A 27,852-nucleotide genomic window follows, 5' to 3' on the forward strand; every position below is an offset into this window, starting at 1 on the left:
TGTTGGCTTCTTTTAATACATTTTCTCGTCTTTTAATTCTGTAACAATAAAACACTGAAAACTTTGTTTTCAAAACTTCCACAAAATTTATTTTAAATTCTTATCACTACAGCTGTTTCGGCTAATTGCCTTTCTCAAGTGATCTGTTTCTGGCATGGGTTTACACTTTATAGTCTCTAATGAAATAGGTTGAGGAGGGGAGAACTGTCTCAAGCTGGCCATTCAGAATTATATCTGTGTTTTTTAATTTGTTGATTTCCATGGATTCTAACAAAGATAGCTTAAGGCCTTTATTTTGAAAGTGAAGAATTTCAAATTCGTCATTAAAAGAATGATTATGATCTAGAAGTTGAAGTGCGTATGTAGAATCTGTTTTTCTATTATTGAAAGCCCTTCATTAACCCCTAATTCATTAACTACCTTGTTCTTACTACCTTTTGTTGTTCTCAATCTATTACTACTAAACTATCTGCGTATGCACTTGCACTTAAATAATACTACCGTAGAGATACACCGCAGAATTTGTACGGCCAACAGAAGCTATTTTGGGCTTAATCTTCTCCTTAAATCCACAATTATATCGAAAATATGTTAGGATGTTTTGAAAGAAAAGTACTGAAGCAAATATATGGAGCAGTGAATTACAATTAAGTGTGAAGAAGACGAAACAACTTTATAGAATATACTAGAAACTTGATATCGTAAAACATATTAGATAGGACTACTGAGGTGGATAGGGCATGTAATGCAGATGGAACAAAATGACCCAGCTAGAAAAATGCTCTTTGATAGACCCATTGATCAGAGAAGAAGGGGAAGACCCAGAACAAGGTTCCTTGATAGCATCGATAAATACATGAGAAATATGGGAATACGTGCTTGGCGGAGGAAGGCGATGGATACGGATGACTCAAGAGAAATTCTTGAGGAGGCTAGGACTCACGTAGGGTTGTAAAGCCAGAGTGATGATGATGTATTCTAGCTTTTCTTAGCATTTGCTCAAGTATCAAATAAAATAATTTTAAGAAGATAAGATTTCCTCCTTTACTCCTTATTAGTTGTTGGTCCTTGAAAGTTTACCCTTACCTATGTTTATTCTAATTCAATTTATTTCTGTCAAATTTTCTAGTTGTTTTGATATATTTATGTAGTTCTTTTAATGCGTTCATTACCATTACCATTTCTTTTTATTGTATTAAAAATTCTCTTCTTCTTCTTGCGGTGTATATTGACGATCAGCACAGCTATCCTAACTTTGCTTGCAGCTATTTGTAATAGACCGGTAGAAAACTTATTGAACCACGTTCCCGTTCCCAGGTTTTAAAGCCAAGATCTTCTTCCAAGATTCCTCTTCCTGGTCCTCTCTTTCCAATTACCTCTCTGTTCCATATCTCTGGTCATTTCTCATAATGTGGCCAAGATAAGCCATGATAGATTAATCTCGTATTTCTTGCGTGTAAAATTCTTAAGATGCATCTGTAATGCCACATCTCGAACCTCGAGCTTTCTTGAAAAAGTTTAGAAAGTGTGATAAATCGTTACGAACGCTGATCTTGCTTTTCCTATGCGTTGTTTTATTTCAGTAGAGTGATCCCATTGAAGATGGTTTCACCGCTCATCCACAGAAATCTTTCGTTCAGCAGTTTCCAAAGCTACAATTGCCATTTGGATCGCCAACTTTCGAAAGGAGACGGCGCAATAAGAAGAAGAAGAAGATCTAATGGGTGTTTATGTTTGTAACGAGGTATGGCTAACTGTTTACCCGGTCAATTAAAGCCGTTTATTTATTATTTTGCACTTACTGATTACCATGTACTTGTTTTTTTTCGTATTGACATCAAGACATATGCGCGACATTATTCTTTGCAAACCATCTAAGCTATCTAAAAGCTCTTAAGTCAATAAATATTGCATGGATTTTCCAGTAATATTTCCAAGATTTTATTAGAATTTGCTCCAAAATATATAGTGCATTTATTTATGATCTTCCTGGCCTAAATCTATTTTGGTAGTCTCCAAGTATTTTCTTTCTGTATTTTTTGGATACAATATTTATTATATTTGTCAATATGTTTTATATACGATTTAAAAAAGTGCTTAGACAGTTTTTTCTCCATGTTTTACGAGATCTTAAATAAAATTTTCATCTTCTGGAGCTTTGTCTTTTTGATCTTTGCCCTTTTCCTCCTCTTCTATCCCTTCTTCCTCTTTCCAGCTTTTGCTCATTCCTTCCTCTCTGTTTTGATTTTTTCTGCTCTTTATTTAAATTGGAATATACGAATTTCTTTTATATTTTTTTATCTATCCGTTCAAATTCTATTATCCTTGTTTTCTCATCCTCTCACTTTATCCTTTTTTTATATATTCTGTAATATTTTTTTGATTCCCTTTTTTCACTTGGTTTAGTTTAATTAGGTATGATGTTTCTCTTATTATTTGTGATTTTTTACTTAGACTTAAATTCTGGTTTATCTGTGCTCATTTTTAATCCCGTTTTAGTTTCAAATTCCAAACAGTGATACAAATTGAATGGATTTAAGAACTTTAAAGATTTTAAAATCTTTAAAACTTCTTGTTTTGCTTTTCAGCACCCTGAAATTTAATGTAAATAGATTTTAGTTTTTATTATAGTTTTCAGGACATCAGTGTCTTAGCAATTGTGGCAAATGGAGGTTGTACTGACTATTAAATAAAGGAGACTGCTATAGAAATAACGTACCATGTAAAAAGAAAAATATTAATTAATTTAACTTATAATACAAGAAAAAAAAAGTGGATTGAGACCAATAGAAAGGAGAAGACATTGCTGTATCAAAAACCTGCGTGAATATTTCAACACTTTCAATTATCATATTTTTAGTGCAGTAGTCTTGAAAGTATGCTTAGCTTTACCTAATCAAACCGATGAAACAATAATAGTAATTTATTCTGATATAAATGTGCTTAATTTAAAAATAAAACTATAAATACACTTACTGGATATATACCAAACAAATTAAATAAGATAGAGTTTCCGCGGTACGCTTATGCAATTTAAACTACAATATAGTTTCCCGTTAGACACGTAATTTAAAATAGCAAGTGTCCTTTTTGCCCCGTTTCACATTTGTTTGGCCTTAGCTGCGAATTTAAAGTCTATTTTAATAGAAAAACTGCAAAATCCTAAAATATATCGGGGCTCGGTTTGCATTTTTAAGCAATTGCAGGATTATGCTCCCAGAATTTTATAGTAAATTCGTTGGCTGCGCTACAAATACTTCTAAATTTTACGAAGCTGCTAGAAAAAGCGTAATTTGGGTTAATTGGGATTTCTTTAATTAAAACTTTTAGCGGATATATATTTTGTGAGAGAAAAAAAAAGTTTTTTATCAAAGGATTAATGTCGTCAGTAACAAGTTTAGTTAACACAAAATGAATCTCTTAGAGGTACCCACATTTATATTATTGGCGGGTAAAAAATATTACGGTACTGACACGAAACTGATTTTAGACAGCATATTCTGTTTACATTTCTTTTTTCGTTTTCAGGTGGATGGATAGATAGATAGATAAGGCTCATTTACATTTGGCAAGTTTACTGGCGGACAGTACTTGTTGCCAGTAACTTGATGGCCAACTTACTTGTCTGGACTTACAGATTTCTGTAAGAAAAATATGATCTACTTTTGAATATAAGAAATAAATATATAAATTAAAAACGGAATAATGTGTTTGATTAAATTTTAAGAGAAATGAAACGAATAGAGGGATTTGCAGCCATCGACTTAGTAACGCTGAAACGTAAATTAAAAATAATAAAAACTGTATCCCGACAAGAACTAAAAATATTTTTAAATCTATGACAAATGTATCGAGTACAGATAATCTGTACACTTCAAAGCTATTTGATATGCCAGGGCAGATCCGTTGACAAAAGAACGTAACTATAACCAGAGATACAACAAACAATATGGTAAGTATTATTTGAAAACGCATTATCTCATTAATATTTTTTCTAATTATAATTGAGAAGTCAAAGAGAAAAACCTCCTAGTCTGCGCATAGCGACGGAATAATCGTCAGGTTCCGAAGGAGCCCCTCTCTATCTTAACAGGTCGGGTCGGGTTCAGCATTTCAGTGATCCTCTTTCTTCGTTTAGCGACTTTGTTGGTGTGTTCTAGTTTGCCAGTTGATTCTATTTGAACGATAGTAAAGTAGTGAGTACATACTAATTAAAATGAAAAGTAGAGGTAGCGATTGTAGTGATGTAGATGTGGGAACTGCTGCTAAAAAAATAGGCCGTGTTCGTGACGTTATGAAAATTGTGAGAGCCACCACTCATAAGGTAGGGCCGGATTGCAAGTGCCACTGTTTTCGTTGTTTTGAGAACGTCAATGAAGCTGAAAGGCGATGCATTTTGACTCAATTCAATGAACTTACTAACTACGGCGATTAGAATCGGTATTTAGGTGGTCTGGTAACTGTTCTTCCAGTTATGCGTCGAGGAATTCGAGTGGGTACAGGGACACCTAATATTGCTTCCTATTCCTATCATATTAAGAGTGGCAGTATATTTCAAAGCATTCTTATCCATTCATGGAATTTATGTTTTCCCATTCTGCAAATAATTCAAGAATCACTGGCCTCAACTGGCACTGTATCATTAGATGCTAGAGGAAAACACGAAAATAGGCCAAAATTTCTGAAGATACTATTGTCAAAGTGACAGAATTTGTTGGTTTCTTGAACGAAAGAAAATCGCATTATTCACGGAAAAAAGGTAAGAAAACTTACCTCCCTGAAGATCTCAACATAACTAAGATACATACTATGTACTTAGAAAAAAGTCCCGATAATAAATTATCGTATGACAAGTTTAGCGAAATTGTGTAAAAAAAGTTTAAAATTGCATTAAGTTTTCCTATGAAAGGCACCTGTAGCTACTGTGATACTATAAAAGTGGAAATATCTACCCTTTCTCAGAAATTAGATGCCAGCAGTGATGATTAGAAAACCCAAGTCTTGGAGAAATTACTAGAAAAAAGAACACGAGAAACAATTTCATCTTGCGAGAAGTGAAAAATTGTATTTTGTGAAAAGAAAATATTAAAAATTGTCATCAAAAGCAATCGATAACGAAGCCATAATCATAGACTTTTAAAAAAATTTACCAACCCCTAATGTGACCTCAAACGATGTCTACTATAAACGGCAACTTAATGTTATAAGCTTTAATGTACATTTATTGGCCGATTCTACCTCTGTTTTTTATACTTATGACAAATAGGTACCAAAAAAGGAAGCTGACGATGTGTGTTCGATGATACCTTACTTTGTGTATAGCGTACTGTCATCTCAGGTTCACAAAATTAGATATTTTGCGAGTCTTGTTGAGGGCAAAATAAAAATTACACCGTTTTTCGGTTCCTTCATTATCTAGTTCAGACATAAGGACGGTTTGAGTTCCAGAAATCTGGAAAAATAGACCTCAATTTATCTTTCACAAGAATACCTATTCTGGGTTATTTGGAAGCTCGCTGTTTAAATGCAAAGTTAAATGAAACCCAAAAAGAAATTTAACGAAAGCTCATAATATCACAACTCCGGAAGTTACTAGCCACAATCATCCCGAAGCTTTGTACAACGGCCCACTTCCTTTCAAAGCAATATTTGGAAAACGTAAACTCTAGAAAGTTCTACACTGATTTACAAGGTACTGAACAGGAGGGAAGTTCGGAGGAAGAAACATTTTGTGACGCAGAAGCTTGAAGGTACTGGGGAAAAACGTTCATTATCCATGTCGGTACACTCAATTTTTTGTATGATGTTTTCCTCTGTAAATATGTCAACGTACCACCAAAAAAACTTACCGATTTATATACCGGTTGAGTTAAAACAATTTGTTTTAATTTGAAATATAAAATATCGATTTTCATGAAAACTGTTTTTGTGGACTCAGATTGTTTTTTCCTAAATTCTCTATTACTATTAATTAATAATTTCTTTTATAAATTAATCACTTAATATTGCCACGGTACAGCTCCTTTCCCATAAAAATAATTTACTAGTTCATCACGCGAAAGACTTGCAGCTTGTGAATAATTATTGACTACTAAATGCCCGATCGACTGCAGAGGTTTAACTTCTGCTCTGTCAACTAAACCATTATGCAGATATACTCTGAAACTTGTTCTGAGTCAGTTGTGTAACGCACAAAAATCTTTTATTACTAAATCCATAGTTTCCTCGTTTAAATTATTAGTTTTACAAAAAATTCGAAATCTTTTACTTACTGTATCAAAATTTCAAGTGTATTTTGTATAAAAACAATAACTATATCAAAACGTATAACATAAATATTTATTATAACCAAAACAATAATACGACATATACTACAAAGCACAAACAGATCTTGATATTATCTTAATATGTGTTTATCAAAATGTGATGATTGTATATTTGTGTGCAAAGTAATAAAAATTACACAGACCCTAAACTACTTGAGAATAATTATATCACTTTTTATAATAGTCTGACTCTCAGGTGACAGTTCCGATAAAGTTTCCCATTTGTTATCTTTACTTCGGCAACTGTCTGAAGGCGGTGTGTCATTAGACAAATCAGGAGTGCGAACTTTGATCGTGTCATCATCATCAGAGTTTTTAAATCCTGTGTTTAAAGAAGTTGGGTCGTTACAAGCAATTGGAGTGTCTGTCACTAAGGTATTTGTTGAAGGTGCTTGATGACTGTTGCTCAGACAGTTACATTTTGAAGGATCTGTATGTACTTCAACAACACAAGTAGAATTTTGGGCTTTACCAGGAAAATATTCAGTCATTTTTAACTTCTCCTGAAATACCTTAGAAGTTGTCTTAAGCTTTTGGCCCTGCTTTAAGTTCATTACCTCTTCCTTTCGGCAAACACCACTCTGAACATAACCAGCAAATGGTTGACTCCGTTCATATGGAGATCTTCTGTAGCTTGATTGATTTCTATTGTACAACGCTTTACATTTTTTGGCATATAAAAGCTTGTCTACTGCTTGAAAAAAACTGTTATTGCACAAAGTAAGTACTGTGTGAATCGTAGCTGGATGTGTTTCTAAAAAATAGGTGCAAATGAAGATTTAGAGTTGCAAAAAATAAATACGTACCTTAGTAAAACGATAAAGAAGTCACAAAATTTGAATTTGGTAAAAAATATTAATAAATAGTTAGAAATTAACTTTGTTTTTACCTGGAAAAAGTTGCATCAATCTCAGAAAGTAAAAAAACTGACTCGACGATTGTTGTATTGTAGGAATTGCTTTATCCTTATTATTGCAGCTTGTTGACGGTTCTGTGTGATTCCTGCTAGTAGCATTCGTGTATGGTTGCACACTGTTCCATGGGCAAGTAACTGGTTGGTTATTGAAAAGGGTCTGGTGTTTTTTTGTTGCCGTTTTTTCAGTTGGGAGTTGCATTTAATATTAAAAATGGATTCACTGTTGTGCATTGACAGAATCAACAATTTTTGACTGATTTACAAATTAATCTTTGACAGAACTACGACAAAGCTATATCTAAGTAAAACTATATATACTAAGACGAGACTTAAGTTATGTCTACAGTTTGCACTACAAAAACTTTTTTTACAGTTTCTTTATGTTACATACAAGGTCCCACATATTGTTCAATTGTTGGATTCCTCAAGACATTCCAGATATATATCATATAAAATATCCAACACCAGTTACCACAACAGCAATCATGAATAGTCATAAAATTAAATCTATTTAAACGTGAAAAAATGAAAAAGGGGACAAATTAAACAATCTTTAACTGAATGCCATAAATTAAGTCCTTCAAGTCAGCGAAAACTATCCCAGCGTATCCTTTACTGATCTAAGATCACAGAAAATCACAACAGGATGCTGTTTGAGCGATGTAAATGTCTATAAAAATGTTGATTTACCAACTTTATATCTATGCATATTTTTGTATATTATTTAGTTTTAATAAAATTTATTTTCTGCAAAATTCCATGGCATGGCAATAATAAGTGGAATTCCTTCCCCAGAGGCACACAATTTTTTACATTTTCTAATGAGTATATTTTTAAAACTGTTAAAAGTTTTATTGAAACTCCATTCCATAGTTAAGTGACTTTTTGAAGGGGGCCTAATTTATGTTTAATCAATTTATATTCAATGGCTTAATTGAAAACTCATCTAATTATTCGCAATCTTCTGTGTGACCCTCTTACTGTCTTCCTTCGCGAGAAAATCTTGTAAACAAATTTTGTTGAACTATACAGGACCGGAATTATTTTAAATTTATTTTAATTTTGAGTTTCTTATAGAGCCATCTATTTCTTAGGGGTTTTTATATGTCTGCATATACGATGAGGAAAAAGTTTATCGTTAGTATTACAAAATTAGCAAAAGATATTAACAAAGATACTAGCATTATGATTCCACTTATCACACAGAGATCAAAATCACATTTTTTCGTAGTCTTTCGATTAAAACCGGAATATTTCCGACCGAATTTAACACTGTTTAAAATAACATCCTATTTTGCCAGGTGTACGATAATTTTCGTTTGATACGATAATTTTAACGACAAATTCTGTCAATATAAAAACCTGGATATATATATATATATATATATATATATATATATATATATATATATATATATATATTGATACGATTAGGGTTTATAGAAAATAATTTATAAGTTATATACTACATAATATTAGATATTTGGTTGTTTTAAATAAGTTATATACTAGAGAATTTAATAAAAATTATTTATGTGAGGGTATTTTTAAGAAATTATCATATAATAATTGTAAAAAGTTGTATTTTAATGTTGTAAATATATTTAAGTGAGCCATGTGCATAGGCAACCAAAAATACTATCGAAGTGACAGATAGAAATTAAGAATTATAAGGAATATAAAGTGGGGTTATAATAATAATGTTATTATAAAATGTTTAATTTATATATATTTAATGATTTAAGTGTTTATTCTAATCTGAAAAGCCTAAATGTCAACAAAATTATCAATGGAACATTAACGAATTCTCCAGAGTGCAGAGTGTGACCATTGTTTACGGTCGAACATTCTGGAATAATGATTATGTCGGTGGATGGAACAGATATTTTTTCGAGAACATCCATATCGAAGAAATAGAACGAGATCGAACATGGTTTCTTACCAGATGATTCTGGAATATCCAAAAAGATATAAATACCCGTGATTTGGATTCAAGAGGGAGTTTTTAGTCAGAAGTCAGGCCAGTTTATTATGAAAGTTAGTAGAAGATAGACACAATTAGTTAGTGAAGTCAATTGTTCACAGTTTTAGTAAGTCAGTCAAGCAGTTTAATAAGAAATATGAAAGTTAGTTGGAGATAGTCCAATTGTTTAATATAGTGAGTTAAATGAAGATTAAAAATTATGCATATATTTAATGCACATTTATAATTATACACAAATAATTATTGAAGATTATAAAAGTATATTAGAAGAATATTGGATGGACATTGGAAGGAATTAAAATTATATTATGATTGGAGATTAGTATAAATCAACTTATAATAATTGGATATTGGTATATTGAAAAGAAGAATAAATATAAATGGTGTTTGCTGGTTTGCTTGGTGGTGTATAAATGCTGGTGAAGAAAAATATATCTTAAATTGGTAGAAGCTGATAATTGGAAAAAGAAATTTCACAAAAACAAGGATAACCGAAGTACGAAGACATTCAGTGGTGATTAGAATATATATAGTGGAAAACAGTTCATTTAGGCATTCAGTGAAAGAAAGGTACAAAATTTTGTTAATATAATTTAGTTAGTGTCATAACAATTTCAATTTTGAAGATAGTTTGTTTAAATTTTACATTGTCTATAGAATTTAATTAGTTTTATAAGAATATCAATTTAAAGATAGTTTATTTTAAATTTATATTGGCTAGGTTAGATATATATGTGTGTTTCATAATAGTTATAATAAAGATAATTTAAAAAAGTACTTACAAACTAATTCTTTGAGAACCGCGATAAAAACCCTATATTATTAAAAATACTCATTGCTCATCATTCAAACAAACAATACATCATAACAATATATATATATATATATATATATATATATATATATATATATATATATATATATATATATATATATATATATATATATAATAATGAACCGAATTGTTTAATGGAATATGGTTTAATGGTTAATGGTTTCTGCGGTTAGTACAATTAAACCTACAGCTAAGATTAATACTAGTACAGGAATTAATATTAAACTTAACAGTCTTCCGGGTTAAAATGCGTCGATTATCATTGCGCCGATCTTTTGACATCCTCTTCGATGTCTTCTTCATGGCTTTCGAGGTCTCAGTCTCCCGAGCCTCCAGACACCACTACAATGATCACTAATCAATGCATTATTAGTACTACTAGTAGTGGATTGATTAGTGATTCACTAAAATAAACATGGAGAAGATCAGAAAAACTCAGAGAGCTATGGAACGACAAATGCTGGGTATCTCACTCAAAGACCATGAAACCAATGAAGACATTCGTAATAAAACAAAAGTAAAAGATGCTGTCGAACAAGCAGCTAAACTGAAATGAAACTGCGCTGGACATAACGAACGTCTTAAGGATGGCTGACGGAATAAAAAAATCGGGAATTCTCAGCCATATGAAGCCAAAAGACCACGAGGAAGACTATAAATGCGCTTTAGCGACGATATTAAAAGAACTGCAGGACCAATGTGGAAACGTCTCACAAGAGAGATGAACGGCAAGAATTAGAAGAGGCCTATATTCGGTAATCCGAATAGAGAGAAGGGATTGAAAAAAAAGACGTTATATATGAATACGTCTGCAATTAACCGTAACTTATTTACAATCACTTTACAAGTAATTGGCCTAGAAAAATCACATGCCGAAACCAAAGAAACCAGGTTATCTTGGTCGGAAACCCCTTTTTAATTAGCAAAATTATGTTGAGTTAAAGAACCGTCGATCTCGTCGACAAAATAAAGCAATAAAAGAATGCCAAAGAGCAGTGATGGTATGGAACCTGGCATTGAATGTGCGGGGCGGAATTGGAAAACATATGGTCTGTAAAACCCCATAATATATGGAATTTATTTACAATAAATTGACAAAGAATAATTATTAAGCTTACTGCATCATATGCAGGTTTTACCACTGAACTTCAAACAAAAGAAATATTTATGTCACAATGAATTTTAATACACAAATAACAACTGCCAACTGAGGATGAACTTAGATTTTGGCGCTTTGATTAGTTAGCTCAAAACTAATTAATTTTTTGGGGAGGGAAAGTGGTTTGGTTTAAAATAATTGTTTGTTTAACAAAAATTTTAACACTTAACTAAATTTTAGTGATTATATTAAATCGCTCCTAAGTAAACCAAATTAAGAGAAAACCGTGCACGTGTGCATGGGGAATTATGAATACTCTAATCCCAAACATAATTTATTACGAAAAGGGAACTTTTAAGTACACACACTTGACATACTCAAAGGGATAAAAATAATAATTTCTAGGCATAGTTTACTGAAAATACAGTCTCGTAGAAAGTTTTCAATTTGAAAAAATTGAAACGTCACAATATAAACTGTATCTTTAAGCAAAAAGCAACATTTATTGATATTTTTTGTATAAAATAAGATTAGTTTTAATTATTAAAATATTACTTGTTGCATTCAATGTTCTAGTGATGCAAAAGCTTCAAAAAGATTTTCAATGAAAAATTATTGTTGCAAACAAATAGTATGAGATTGGATTAACCTGAACTTTACAACCCATTATGTACTTAGATACACAAATAAATGAATAGTATACTAAAAATTTAAACAACGACAACGATATCGAAATCCCATTAAAATTCCATAAAAGTGTATGCATAACTACAAAAGCAAATTGTCGTCGTTCGGGAAATGAGTTTCATAAAAATAATATATGACCCCGAAAGAAAATACGGATGGCATTAAAAACCATAAAGCAATTTTACAACATGCCATAAGCAAAGTTTACAAGTAGAGACGTATATGCTTTTACGGTGGCAACAATGTACTGCTTTTCCTGCGGATATGAAATCGGTATAGAAAGTAAAAATGTACAAGTTGTTGTTGAGATGTTTGGATGGAATTTTGCATCAAATAGAAATTAAAGCGAGACCAAAACTACTAGGAAATTATTAAAACAACAACAAAAAATACAAATAATTTTTTTATTGAAAGACATACAACAGAAGACTTGTATTTCCAACCTTAGAAGATCTTTCTGCAAAAAAAAATGAACCCAAAAGTTCCAAGTCAATGAATTACATCAACCACTTCCATAATGCCATTAAATAAATTTGTAAGTCAACTTTTTTCTCCTAATCATATTTTTCCAAGAACATCGTCCACATAGACTTATAATCGTGGGCTCGAAAAATGATTTATTTCGTTTTTGATAGATCTGTCACAATTTTAAAACGTCCCTAGTAGTTTCCTTACAAGTTTCTCTCTCGCCCATTCTTTGGACATGATTCTTTTAGTCTAATCTACAGAAGCTAACGAAAATACAAATCCAAGATTAGCATCCAAAAATTTTCAAAACCATCTAAATCAGTTATAAAATGTGTTACAACTATGACGTATCAAAGTAAATAATGCTAAATTGACTCACATCACGTTCACGTTAAAAAGGGTTAGTCAGGTTAAAGTATCCAAAACAAATTTCTTTGTGAATCAAATTCTGAATAAAATACATAAAATTAAAGCAAAAAATTGGATTTATTCATGCATGTAATTACCTAGGAAGCATAACTTATACTGGTGGAAAAATTGACTTAAATATGGCAAAAAAGCAAAAAAAAACAACTAGATAATACTAGAGATTGTGTAAAATAATATTCAGAAAGAAAATGCTAAACTTTAATTTTACAAATAATTTAACTAAAAGGATAACAGGTGCTAAACGACGAACAAAGAGTAAAAAAAACTGGAAGAACTAAAAATCAATATTCAGACGCTGAAAGGTTTATTGATTTATAGAAACAAGACGAAGATTTTTTTATTATTTCTGTTGTACATTTTTCACTATCATAAAATAACGTAATGAAACCTTGTCATACCTTTTCTTTTTTAATATGTATTTAAAGTATGTATTTACTTGATAATTTTGGGATAAAAGGTAAACCCTTCTCAAGCATGTTTCTCATAAGGGATGAGAGAAATCAATAGGTCCAACACAAAAACTCTTCCACTAATCACATACAACCAAAAGCAGAAGGGAAACAACAAAACCAACTTAAAACTAATCCCCACTTTCTAGACATATGCCACTCCATCTTGGCACATACCGCCGTTTTCTGAAATTCTATCACCCAAATTGAGTTACAATTCTGCAAACAATTTTCTCAAATTAGTGAAAATTAGACTCCATTCAGAAACTCTGCCTTTGAGTCTGGCTAACAGAGAAAATCGAGGCCGTTTGTTTAGGTCCGGATTTCGAGTTTTCCCTCTGTCGGTCTAATTGCAAAGAGATTAGACAAGAAATCGTTATGCGCTACTTGTTTCGTCAAATTGTGGTTGCTAATACTATTGTTATATACATAATCAGAATGTTTGTATGTCATTTTACGTATTAATAGTGTAAACCAAATATGCATGAAAATGTGGAGCTGACTGAAGTATCGGTGATTTCTGATGAGCTGGCAAAAATAAAAAAGGAATTTATAATTACAATAGATATAAACGATTAATTTTGAACTGAATGCCACTAAGTTCCTTAAGTAAAAAATGCATGTAATGAGTGTAAGTAAGCCGAATTACAAAGTAAGGAAAAACTGTGGACGAATCCATTTAAGGTCTTCTTCTTGTATCACCTATCCATTTGGGATGTTGTTCAGACCTATTATCATCAAAGAGTTCTTGTATGTATTTGGTCCGAATGCATATTTCTTGATTTTTATCTGTGATGATGTTCCCCTATTAATCCTGCAATTTGCTAGCTGTGTTGCATGTTTGAAGACCAGCTGCTTATTTAACCTTTTTATGCATATTAAATGTATCGTGTTTCGGTCCAACAGCTCTATCTCCTCACACTTTGTCTTTAACCAACCTTTCGTATTTCGGTTCTTATTTTTCTCTGAATATTTTTATATATTCTTTTGTTGTTCTTTGATGTTTTTCTTTCTTTCATGAGTTGCAGTATCTTGTCATTCAACTAACTTTTCCTCTTCTCTTTATTTTCTATTACATGTTCTTTTCTGATCTCATTAAAGGTTTGACATATATATTCTGGAGTGATTTTTCTGGATTATATGTTTGCTCCAAGTTACTTAGCCTTTCTGAAAGAATCCGTGCAAATGTCTCTTTTGTTTCCTTATCTTTTAGTCTTCTCATATCACATTTTTTGTTACTATTCCTTTTTGTAACTTCCTAAATCTAAACCTAAATTTACCAATAACATTTAATATATTAATTCAATATAATTGTTGGCTAACTAAACACATGTTACAAGATTTAGAATACAAATACAAACTTTTTAACTAAACTTTAAGACTCACCGATCTCTGGAGTAATAATCATCCCTTCCACTTCCACTATTTCCATAATTCCATTTACTAGCATACCCACTAGTACCATAGTCAGGTCGTCCGGAATATCCTCTATTGTAATCGTCATTGCTCTTGTACGGATCGTTTATTCTGTAATCGTAGCCTTTGTTATCGTACCCTATGCCCCGATCGGAGTACCTAGTGTCGTATCGATCTCGGTCGTATCTATCGTACGACCGATCGCCATATCGGTCGTACCTCTCGTAAGGGTCGTTTCTGTCATAGTCGTAGGGATCGTAGTACCGATCTCTATCACTGTACCGGTCGCGACCTCTGTAGTACCGATCTCTGTCATTATATCTGTCGTATCTGCAATAATAATTATATAAGATATAGGGGACTGTATACTATGTGTCGCAAAGGTCAGGAAAATCCAACAATATCAAAAACTAGAATTTTGTAAAAGTTGTTTAAACCAAAAATTCAGTAAATGTTTATATTAATATTAAAAATATTAAAGAAATTTTTTTATTATTTTATACAAAAAAAAAACAAGAAGACAAGTAAAAACGTATTTAAAAAAGAGCATATAGAAATAACTTCGGGCTGTGAGTTTAATAGAGACGACCGACAGCTTGGTATACCAAAATTACAAAAATAAAGATGACAATTTGAGTTATTACAGAAGAAGTTGAGAGAGAGCTTTAAAATGAAGGAGGACAAGAAAATGCTAAAATAGGATAGGAAGATAAACTGGATATTAATTATATTTTCTGCTCATCAACTGTACTAAACTTTTCAAGATTTACATTTAGTGAATCGGGTGAAGCCAATATTCAAATTACTGAAGATAAAAAACCAATGAATATTTTTAGTTTCATCATCAACCTGTACGCGTAGACTGCTGGACATAGGTCTCCTTCAGCTCTTTCCATCTGTATCTGTCTTGTGTGGCTTGCATCCAGTTATTGCTAACATGCTTCAGGTCGTCAGTCCATCTAGTTGGTGGGCGTCCTCTGCTCCGTATTGCTTCTTGTCTTAATCTCTACTCAACAATAAGTTTTGTCTATAGGTTGTCTGATAGTCTCGTTTCGTTTGAGATTCGGTCTCTTTGAGAAACACCCAATATCTGGTGCTCCATAGTTCTCTGAGTCACGCGAATCTTATTCACTACATTTTTTGTGAGTGTTAATGTTTCCGCTCCATAAGTGAGTACAGGAAACACACGTTGCGTTGGTCAAAGATTTTTCTTTTGAAGCATATGGGTAGGCCCAATTTAAATTCATAGTTTAATTTACCGAACGCTGCCTAGGCCAATCCTATGCGACGTGGGATCTCACATGTCTGGTTATCTCTGCCCAACCGAGTTTCATGTCCTCATATTATACGATGCAGTCTGCACAACATCTCTTCCATCAACAGTAATATTTTGATTGAGCTCCAGGTTAGTCATTATTTGCGTCTTGTTCATATTAATCTTTAGTCCAACCTCCACGGAAGCGCAATATAATATTTCAATCATTATTATTGCATCATCCATACGATCGGAAGGACGATGTCATCTGCAAATCTCAAATGACTGAGCTTCTCTCCATTTATGTTATGTGCCTTCTTACAAAAATGTTCTAAAAGCGACGTAAATAGCTTTGGAGAGACGGTTTCTCCTTGTCGTACTCCTCGCTGTATACAGAATTTATTTGTTACTTGTTCAGATAGTCTTACGCTAGCTGTGGCATTTTGGTAGATATATTTGATTATGTTAGTGTAGCTATGGTCTATTCGGCATTCTGTCAATGCTTTAACATTTTCTAATGGCTTATGGTATCGAATGCTTTGTCGTAGTCGACAAATATCAGTGCCAATGGTTTGTTGTATTCTGCAAACTTCTCTATCAGGTTCTTTATCACTAGTAAGTGGTGGTTAGTGCTGATCCCGATCTAAATCCAGCTTATTCTCTAGGCTGATAGAAGTCTAACTTAGCGCCCAGTCTTTTTTTCAAAATTTTTGTTTATATATGTGTGAATGCAAACTGATACAATGGTAGTTTTTAAATCTGTTATGTCTCCTTGCTTGTGTCATAAAATAATGACTGCATTGTTCCATTGAGAAGAAGTTTTTTCTCGGTAGATGCATTGGGTGAATAAACTGGATATCCAAAGCCTGGATAATTTTATTTCCACCTAATTAAATCGCTTCGATCACTACTCCGTCAGTTTAGATATAACTGATAATATACTTGACTACCGTTATATAAGAAATCCTTATGCAGTAGAATTTCAACACCAAAAATTTTTAATTACCTTAGCAAGAATTTGTAAATACTGGTAGAGAAAATATTAAAATATTTTCTCAAGAAATACTTAAAAAGTGAACTTTTTATCGCCAGTGTAACTAAGCCAATTTTATTTCTTATTAAGCAGAAAATCATTGATTTTTTTTATCAAAATTGTTTTGGTATTATTTATTGCACTTTTGTGCATTTGTTTAAAGTTTTTTTTTAGTTATAGCAACATTTCTTTCTTTTATAAGTCAGATTTTGGTGAACTATTCAAATAGCCACACTGGAGTATTTTTTTCCTTCAGAATCCTCTTTAAATAAGCAATGATTCATTGACACGTCCTTTTTAACATTAGTATAGAACTGAACCATGCATTTGCGACCCACCTATAATTCACAAAACTCATAGGTAAATAAGCCTACCATCCATATATGGGTCGTAAGACAGTCTTCTTCTTATATTTTTGTGTAGACAAGACTGTCTGTTTTTTAGTGTGCTTCCATTAAGTTTTCGTTCCATCGTTTTCTTGGTCTTCCTACTGATCGTCTTCCTATTGGGAAACCGTCTCTTGCCGTCTTTACTACTATATTTATTGTTATTTGGCTTGTATGATCATATTATTCTATTCTTCTCTTCTATTTCTAACCCAGTCCTTAATATTCTGTTCCTTGCATCTCTGTTGTATATTTGTTCTTCTAGCTCTGTTTTATAGTGTCTTACCATCAATTTTTCCAAGAGTTTTAATCTCTGTCTTGTCCTCTCTGTGTTAGGTCGTATTTCTGCCGCGTATGTCGTAATTGGTCTGATGACTGTTTTGTAAATTCTGCCTTTCATTTCTTTCCTGAGATTTTTATTTCTTTATATTACTTACAATAAAACACTGAAATAATGTAGCTAAAAAAGTACAAACCTAGTAATTTTCTACTATAAATACCCACAAAAAACCTCATTTTTTATCATACCAAACAGTTTTTTGATATTTTTAGATTTATCATACTTTTGGGATACATCGTATATAAAAAAAAAATACCTGTCATAATAAGGATCTCTATTGTAGTACCTATCTCTGTCGTTGTACCGATCCCGATCATCGTACCGATCATAATCCCTGTCCCGACTCCTGTCGTCGTAGTAATACCTAGACCTATCGTAAGAAGGGGTATTGGAGTAGCTGGGGTAGCTGGCAAAACAGCTGATGCACCGTTTTCCAGGCGGCGCGTTACCATTATCTCGATCCCGGTCTCGGTCGGGAGAGTCTTCTGGTTTTAGGTCCTTATCAGTATTGTCGGCTGCGTACCTTGGGTACTTGACATCTCTAGATAGTCGTGGAGGGGGGATGAATTCATCGGAAGAGATCTCTTGTGGTTTGTTTGACTCATCTGAGAGAAGTACGTCTGTGAGGGTAGCTGCATGGCTGTTGTGTAAGGCGACAGCTAGTACTAATAGTACTGCTGGAAGTTGTATACTCTGAAACAAGGTAGAATAAATTTAATTTACGCGTTTTTTTAAAACAAATGTAAGGTTAATTACTCTTTACATTTTGTTTTACTTTTGCTGCATTATCAGTATGTAAAGTTGTGTTGAACAACGTAGTAATTTTCATTTGCTGTAATCGGCAAAAAAAGATGTTACATTTAAATTTTAATCAAAAGTAATGTAATTTTTTTAAGTCATATGCTGGTTTAAAAGTAAATGTTAAAAATTGTTCAATAAAAAATCCTCTTTATTCTTTAGTAAGTTATATAAATAAATATTCAACAGCATAATATGATAAACCAAAAAATGCACTACAAAAATGTGTCCTCTGTAGTGAAGGACATTTGGCTAATAATCGAGTATTAATTATGGATAAAAATACAAAAAAAAAGATAAGCAATTAAAAAAAACTAATTTGCCCTTCCAACTCTATACAAAAAACCATGTAGATAAAAATAAAAAGGGGGCGCAACAACAGAGTAGAAGTCTTACAAAAGAGCCACCTAGGGAAACTTCTTGGTCGAAACAGAACATAAAGTCAAATAACTAAAGGAAATACAGACAAGAAACGTAAGCTATTGTTACGTCAGCCCACTCACTATGCTACTTATCCCCCCTATCCGAAAATACTTGAAAAGCAGGTATCTACTCGAAGTTCTAACAGCCTGATGTAAGGAGGTGTCCCCGCTAGAATTCTAGAAGAGGTTCTAAAAGACAGAAATATATATATTGAACAAAAACTAATTGTATTTTTAGTGTTAGAGTTATACTGTAAAAGTAAATTAAAATAGCAGCACCCTGTGCTGCTATTTTAATAATATTATTAATATTTATAAAGTTAAATATACAAGGGACCTTGTTCTGGGTCTTCTTTTTCTTTTTTAACCAATGGGTCTATCAAGAAGCGTTTTTCTAGGTGGGTCATTTTATTCTATCCGCATTATATGCCCTATCAACCTCAGACGTCCTATCTTAATCCTCCTCCTCTATCTTTTCTCCTTCGTAAAGATGTAGTGGCGTCATATAATATGTTAATATGTTATCTTAGTCTATCTACATATCTTAACATGTTTTACGATATTTGATTTCTTGTATATTCTATAAAGTTCGATGTTGTATCGTCTTCTCCACACTCCATTGTCATTCACTGCTCCATAGATTTGCCTTAGCACTTTTTTTTCGAAACATCCTAACATGATTTCATTACCTTTTTAGAGTCCAGGTGTCTGAAACATATGTTAGGACTGGGAGTACTATTGTTTGGTTTTTGTATTTCTCGATATGATTTTAAATTTAAGGAGGAGATTGAGGCCAAAATAGTATCTGTTGGCCGTGTAAATTCTGCGGTTTATCTCTGTGGTAGTATTATTTTCAGTGTTAAGAAGCGCTCTCAGGTATACAAATTCGTTGCTTCGATGACGCCGTTTTTTCTATAATAAGTAGACGTAGGATTTGTGGTTGCGTGCTTATTTTTATATACTTCGTTTTGTTGGTGTTTATTAATAAATCCATTTTTGTAGCTGATTTTTTAATGCTACATACGCCTCTCGTACAGCGTTTTGCTTTCTCCCAACAATATGGATATTATCAGCATAGGCAAGGATTTGCACTAATTTATTATATATTGAACTAAAGACATAGACACCTAAAACATATATGTTCCATCTGGCTCTAGAAAAAGTAATACGTATGTCACAAATCACAACCAATAAATAGTTGTGATTTGTGACATACGTATTACTTTTTCTAGAGCCAGATGGAACAGTATACAGGAGAGAGTTGTTTTAAAAGGTTCAGACAGTTCCCCCTAAATTCGTACTCTACATTCAACTTTTTCAAGAATTAGTTTTGTTAAATTTACCAACTGATTTAGTATTCCTAGCTCTTTCATTGCTTTGAACATTTCTCTCCTATTTACAGAGTCGTAGACTGCTTTGTAGTATTTAAATATGTCATGAGTATCGATGGCATATTCCAGTGCTTTTTATAAAATTTGTTTCAGGGTTGCAATCTGATAAATTGTCGATTTACCACCTCTGAAAACAGCCTGGTATTTTTCTACTATCTGTTCTGCATATGGTGCCATACGGTGACATAGTACTGTGAAAAAAATTTTAAATGCTGCATTTAGAAGCGTAACTCCACTGTTGTTACAGCATTCAAATACATCCCTTTTTTTGTGTATGGTGCAAAGTATTCCAAAATTCCAACCATTGGGGAGGGATTTCTGTGTCTATATTTCTGTTATAAGCTACTGTGATGCCATTATGGTATGGTGGTCACCTTTTTATGTAGTTTAGCTAAGAAACTATCTATTCCGGGTATTTTGTTTTTGGCTAGTTTTTCAACTAAATGCTCTAAATTCTTTCGCTCTTTTGAGGTTTTCTATATATTCAAGTTCCTTATTTAAGTGGTTTCGTTTTTTTGTGTATCCTCTGTTTTTCCGTTCTCTATGTCTGATTTCTCTACAGTTATTTTAGTTCGTGGGGTAAGCATTTAAGTTCTGTATGCTTCATTTTTTTCTTTTGTTGCGTTCTTCCATTTATCGACAAACCAATAATTTTCACGAGCACAAACTGCTGCTCCTATTTTATCTTTCGCTGCTTCTTTGATGTCTTCCTTTATTCTGGTCCTTAAAAGGATTCATTTTTACGACAAGAAGCATTTTTCATTCCTTTTATCAAACGGAAGAATATCATATCAAGAGAAGAAGGATAAGATATAAACATATCTAATAATTAATAAAAAAAAACATGGAAAAGAAGCTTATATTCTTTAGAACTATATGTTAAATCGAGAAACGGATGAAAGTAAATAAAAAAATACAAACAAAAGAAAATCAACATATCAACATTATGGATGAAAATAGACGACCTAAACTAATATTAGATTACGTAGCGAAGTTTTTACAGTTTTATCCATCCTCAGAAATTTTCACTTCACAATTTATAAAGACGTTCTTTTTTCTTTTCCTTGTTGGGTGTCTGCTATTTATATTCTAAAAATTGACCGATCTTTTTGATCGACTATCCCGTTAAATCTTATAAAAAGATAATATTACGAAAATTCCTCAATCTTAATAAAAACCGAGATAAAAGCCCTTTGGCAATGCGGGTTATTAAAAAATCCACCAACGTCTAATAAAACGGTAATGGTATTATTGTAAAAGATACGCAACGAAAACGAGATGACTCAATTTATGGAAATGAATTGAGAGATTTTCATAATTAAATTGAATAATTAGTCATTCGACTTAATTATCTATTATACGCTATTGTTTCATTACACAAAGTGATTATGAGGTTGACAATGAAACAGTTTTTTGTTTATTTGTACCTTTTTTTTTCGGAGTTTCTCAAATTTTTATATAATGGTTGAGCAAGTTGAATAATTTATTTATTATTCGTACGTTTAGGCATGAATTTTATATATAATAACAACTCACTGTGTATAGCTGACTAAAGGAGTTCCAGACAAGGTAGATTTAATTTATAGCTGGGGTGAGAAAATATACTATACAAAAAGGAAGAAAAACTTACATCGGTCAAACTAGAACTTTAAATAAACGGATGACAGAACACAAAAGAGCTTTCAATTATAGAAAAACAGTTTCTACTTACGTACTTCTCCTTCTAGATCATAATCATTCTTTTAATAACCAATTTCAAATTCTTCCCATTCAAAATTAAAGGCCTTAAGCTATCATTATTAGAATCTGTGAAAATTAACAAAATAAAAATACAGATTTAATTCTGAATGACCAAATTGACACAGTTCTCCCCTTCTCAACTTATTTAGTTGAAGACTAAAGTGTCAAAAGTGGCAAAACGTCAAATTTTTAGTAAAAAATGTACTTAAATAATTAAATGATGATGGTGATCAAAAATTAGTCTCGCAAAAATATTGATATGACATAACTAGAAGACGAGAAAGTTAAGGAAACGGTGCAAAGACAACTGAACTGGAACAATATCGGTAAGAATGTCGAGGAGAGCTTAACCCTTAAGTAGCCAACCGCGTACCCGGGTACTCATCGACGTACATAATGTTAAATATTTTTTTTCTAAAAAATAATTCATTAATAACCTCCCAAATCTTTATTACTTGGCCAATTCTCCAAAGATGTATGAGCGTACAGATTTATTTTATTTATTTGAACCAAAAAAATTTTTTTTTTAAAAATAAAGCCATGTACTGCCAAGTCCGCCTGCAAAAATGATGGATTTCGAAAATTTGAATATTTTTATTTAACTAGAAAGTAAATGAATATAAGTAAACAAATATTCATTTCAATTCTTTATTTATTCATTATAAAATAAATGACTACATTCTATACATTCTGTTATTTTTGCAGTATGCTCATCACAGACTCGCTTTTGGCATTAAGTGCAAACTTTCTGGTCTTTCTTCGCAAATAAGTGACTTCTGATAAATGTAGCAATCTCTAATCGTTTGTCGAATTGTGTCGCATGACCTTCTGATTTGAAGCTCGCTCTTCAATCAATGACATTAGCAAGCGGGCGCAAAAAAGTCTTATTTGGTTTGTTCTCTTTAGTATAATTATTTTATTTTTATAATAAACAATATACGCTGGAAGAGTGGAGATGTCGGGAATACTGTAAAAAAAGCAAGGACCACCTGCACTTTAGCCGTTGCGTAGTGCTTCTCGCGCACATTTGATCCATTGTATCTTTCAACACTTCCACAAAAGAAAAAATTAATTTCCACCAAGTAAAGGTTGAATCAATTACTTATATTGTATTATTTTTATCTTCCTTCTTCTTTCTTCTTGTATGTAGGCTTTAAGGCCTGTTTCTTTTTCAATATTAGCCTCCTAAATTGTTTAAATTATCGCACTATTTTTTTTTTTGGTCTGCCAATACTTCTTCGTCCATTTGGTCACTTATCTCGTGCTATTCGTACTATTCTAGCCTCTGCCATTCTACTAATGTTTTCGTTCCACTCCTGTTTCTGTTTTGTCACCCATCAATTTATGTCTTTTATATTGCATGCTCTTCTTGTGTTTACGCTTCTCTCTCTATCCAACAGACTTTTCCCTGATATTTGTCGGAGTATTTTCATCTCTGTTGTTTCTAATGGTTGTCTCGTTTTAGATATGTCAGGTATTGTCTCTGCCGTGTATATTAATATAGGTTTAATTGCTGCTTTATAGATTCTTGGTTTTGTGTATTGTCTTAGGTGTTTGGTCTTTCAGATTGTGTCATAAAGAGATTCCGCCGTTTTACTTGCTTTTAAGCTTTATTGTCGTACTTATTCTTCAACATCTCCGTAACTAGTTATATCTATTCCCAGATATTTAAACCTTCCTTCCTGCTTTATTATTTTCCCATCAATTTCGATTTTACATCGTAGTGGGTATTTAGATGTTGTCATACACTTGGTTTTTTCTGCTGATATTATCATATTGTAGTTCTTAGCTGTTGTATTGAAGTGTTATTCTTTGGAGCTCGTCTTCTGTCTCGGCGATTAATGCGGTGTTGTCTGCATAAGATAATATTTGGATTTCTTTGTTCCCCATTCTGTAACTATGACGTTTACGTACCGCTTATATTACTTCGTCCATTATCATATTAAAAAGAAGTCAGATTAACGAGTCACCCTGTCTTAATCCGCTTTGTACTGGGATACACTGTGTTAGTTTTCCATTTATCTTTGCCTGTATTCGATTATGAAAGTAGGTGTTTTGATGGTTTGTATAATATTGATTGGTATATATTGGTGTTTCTTTTATACGTTAGGTGTAAGACGTCTTTGACATAGATGCAATCGAAAGTCTTTGTCTGGTCTATAAAGCATAGATATGCTGGTTTATTGTACTGGATGGCCATTTCGCTGATTTGTCTTAGTACAAATACGGCGTCTACGTAGGATCTTTTGGATCTGAATCCTCGTTGTTGCTGTTTCACCATGCGTCTGGTATCTTGTAGTGCAATATGAGTTTTTGTATAAGTTTTGTCATCTCTAGGGTTATATGTTATCCTCCGTGTTTTATAAAGTCGATTCTGGAGTATTTAATGTTTTGTTCTTCGTTTAGGCCTCTCGTTTCTCTTTACATTTCTCTGTTATTTTTTTTTCTGTTCCATGGTGTATTGTTGTTGTTTCTTTTGTTTAGTATGACTTTGCGTTTTTCTAGAGCTTCTGTTGCTGCTTCTTCAATGTTGTTTTTAATTTTCTCCTAGCTCGTGTTTATACCTTAGATGTTGTCGTAACTTTATTATGAATGTTAAAACTAAATGAAAAGGAATCTCTTATTTTCAAAGCTTTTATTTCTTGAGAAATATACGGCTTGTTGTTTAAATGTCAAGGATAATTAGGTTCTACGAAAGAAGTTAGGTTTCATTTATATTTATATTTGCTACCATATTTAGCAGGCTTCGAAGGTTTATACTGAGTGAACTTCATTCTCCCCGGCAAGAAAAGAGCTGTTCCTTGACCAATTTTCTGTTGCCTTGTAAATAGCAGCCAAGTTTGCATATCGCATGTTCCAAGTAATTGGTACAGCGTTAACATTAGCTGTTCGTGAACGACGCGTTTTCTGGTTATCAAATCATATAAACTATTAAATCCAAAAAAAAAAGGTTTGGTTATAAAAGAATAAAGGTTCTCTTTTTCCTACTGCTACTAATTATAAATAAACCAATGTTTATTTATAAACATTATATTTATAAAAAACCCAAAGACGGAATAGGGTGTCGACGTTTTATAGATTTATTATAAAAGCTATGTAATTCTATAATTTTATTTCGCTCAAAATATCTTCATTTAACATAAATAAATCAGTACATATCTATAGTTCATTCAATTTCAATATAAACTAGAGGTAAACAGTTTGTTTCAGACACGTGATCGTCGCAGCTTGTCATTCGTTAGCACTTAGTTTCTGAGCAATGACAAGCTGAAAGGACACGATACATCAACCTACTACGTGTCTGAAACTGTTTACCCTGAGCTTATCTTGAAATTTAAAGAAGTATTGTGCCTAAGATAATTTTAAGTTACAGCCAAATTTTACATAAAAACTAGTATATTTGGTTGGTAACACAAGGGTTAAATAAAATTCTAGCAACAGTAAAGGAAATTTGTGAAAGCATTTAAAAGGCGGCTCAAAGCTTAAGAAGAAGGTTTGAATGACAAGATGCTCGGAGAACGATTTTCGAAGAGAAAATTGAAACGTCAATAAATTTATTTTCCTTCAACTTCAATTCAAACCTTTAGTTGTGGCTTATTTTCATTAAAATAGTAATTACTTTAAAATTCCATAGGAAAATAGCTTCAAAACTTAAAGAATGGAAAAATTACATTACGAACCTATTCGAAGACGATAGGATTAGTTCAGTTCTGGATATTACTGACTGTGATGGACCCCTAATAAAACTCTAAGCTAATACAAGAAATACAAGACATACAATAATTAAAAAATGGCAAAGCGATAGATCTTGATAAAATTTTAAGTGAAATTTAAAAGCTTATATATGATATCAATGTTTTAGAGGCTATAATTTTATTTTTCAATACCATTTACACCAGCGGACATTTATGTGCTGATTATAGAACCATCAGTTTTTTAAGCCATTTATTGAAAAAATTTTATGGGTAATACATGGCCGTATTTGAAATAGATGCGAAAAACACCTAAGTGGCACACAGTTTGGTTTCTGTAACGAATTTGGAACAAGAATTGCATTGTTTTGAATAAAGTGCTTAAAGATATCGTGATATATCTGTAGACATGTACTGTTGTTTTATTGATTTCCAAAAGGCATTTCATCGTGTTAAGCACTCTATATTGAACGAAGTTCTAACAGACATTGCCTTGGATGACAGAGACGTTCGCATAATTGCAAATTTGTATTGAAATTAAACATCAGTTTTAGTAGACGGTTTGGAATCACAGGCTCTGAATATTAAAAAAAGAGAAGTACGGCAGATATACCTATTCTCACCCTTGCTTTTTAACGTTTACTCAGAAAGAATTTTCAGAAATGAACTTTCTGAAAAGCAGAAAGAAATATTTATGAACGGTAAAGTCATCGACGTTCTGAAAGGACATGGTACGTGAAGAAGAAAAAATTATGATGATAAAAACTATAATTGTCAATTCCTGTCACTGCTGCAATACTTTACTTAATTAAATTGTATTTTTAGCATACATTATTGTATATTTGTTATTTTGCTATATTGTAATCATTTATAATAATATTTTCTATGTATTCCATCCACTAATAAATACCTAAATAATACCTGATGTTAAAGAGAATAAAAGAGGAGCAGGACAAGATTACACTGCTGCCTTAGACTTATACCAAACTGGTAAGAAGTTGTACACGTAGTCCATCTTCGAACTTTGTAAAGACATCAAATGCACAGCAGAGTAAAAATCCTCCATAAAAAAACTTAAGAACAACTTTTCTAATATCATAATTTTGGAGATACTTTTAACAATATTATTTATTTTAAACTATAAACAAAAAAATAATTTAAACCCATATAAATAAAAACATTCGTTAATTCAAAATACAGTAAAAATTTAAATATCAGACAATCAGAGATATAACCTTCGCCAGTTAAAAAAATATTCATATGATACCCATAAAATTTTTGTATCGCGAACATAAAAACGTGCCCGATCAGTGAGCGTGAATATTGTAATTTCATAGAGATTTTGATAGGAGATAATTACTATTGGGATGGAATTTCCTGATCGTTATCATTCGGTTTTTATTATGTTATTATTGATATAATTTTGTCTACTACATATAAAGTTTTATTTATGTACGGGTATTTGTTTGGAATTTACAAAAATTTTCGAAGGAGATATGAGAATATTGATCAACCAAAAATAAAGTTTAAAACTTACATATTTATCAGGAAGAGAACACGAACAAGACCACTCAAAAAGATATTCATTTAGTTTAATACAAAAGAACTAGGATTTGATATAGGAGTAAGTAAAAAGGTTTTGATGGTTATTAACTCCCTAATCAGAGCTAATGTTGTAATAGACAATACAACGATTGAGCGTGTGTCCTGTTATAAATATCTAGGTGCTTGGATCACAGACGATACTGATCAAACAAAAGAGATTAAATGTAGAATAGAAATCGCTAGATCAGTCTTTAATAGAATGCGCAAACTCTTTTGCAATCGTGATATCAATATAAAGTGGCGAATACGAATGCTGCGGTGTTATGTCTTTTCTACCCTGTTGTATGGAGCAGAGGCTTGGACACTAAAACAGTTGACCACAAAAAACATCGAAGCTTTCGAGATGTGATGCTATAGGCGCATTCTCAGAATATTATGGATGGACCGCGTCACTAACACGCAAGTACTCCAAACTTTAGACAAAAGATGCGAAATTCTAAATGAGATAAAAACTAGAAAGATGGAATACTTGGGGCACATTGTGAGAGGTGAAAAGTACGAACTTTTAAGAAATATCATGCAGGGCAAAATTAAGGGCAAGAGAAGTGTGGGAAGAAGAAAAATATCGTGGCTTCGTAATC

General features: G+C 32.2%; 2 protein-coding genes across 3 annotated transcripts in view; both read right to left on the reverse strand.

Moving 5' to 3' along the window:
• LOC140442950 (uncharacterized) overlaps positions 1–27,852 on the reverse strand; it is a 49,395-nt gene that overhangs the window by 13,382 nt on the left and 8,161 nt on the right. The window contains exons 2-3 of one of the 2 annotated variants that reach the window (XM_072533911.1): positions 17,910–18,316; positions 14,580–14,939 (exon numbers count right to left, since the gene is read on the reverse strand). In XM_072533911.1, the coding sequence (XP_072390012.1) occupies positions 14,580–14,939; positions 17,910–18,316 (767 nt within the window). Of the gene's footprint in view, positions 1–14,579; positions 14,940–17,879; positions 18,317–27,852 lie in introns of both variants that reach the window. The other variant, XM_072533910.1, reaches the window with a different exon arrangement.
• LOC140442949 (uncharacterized) lies at positions 6,331–7,498 on the reverse strand. The gene is made up of 2 exons (XM_072533909.1): positions 7,216–7,498; positions 6,331–7,080 (listed from the first exon to the last, which is right to left on the reverse strand). Exons 1-2 carry the CDS (start codon positions 7,439–7,441, stop codon positions 6,476–6,478), a joined length of 831 nt encoding a protein of 276 aa, XP_072390010.1. The 5' UTR covers positions 7,442–7,498; the 3' UTR covers positions 6,331–6,475.

This window comes from Diabrotica undecimpunctata, chromosome 6 (assembly GCF_040954645.1).
Source record: "Diabrotica undecimpunctata isolate CICGRU chromosome 6, icDiaUnde3, whole genome shotgun sequence".
Lineage (NCBI taxonomy): Eukaryota > Metazoa > Arthropoda > Insecta > Coleoptera > Chrysomelidae > Diabrotica > Diabrotica undecimpunctata.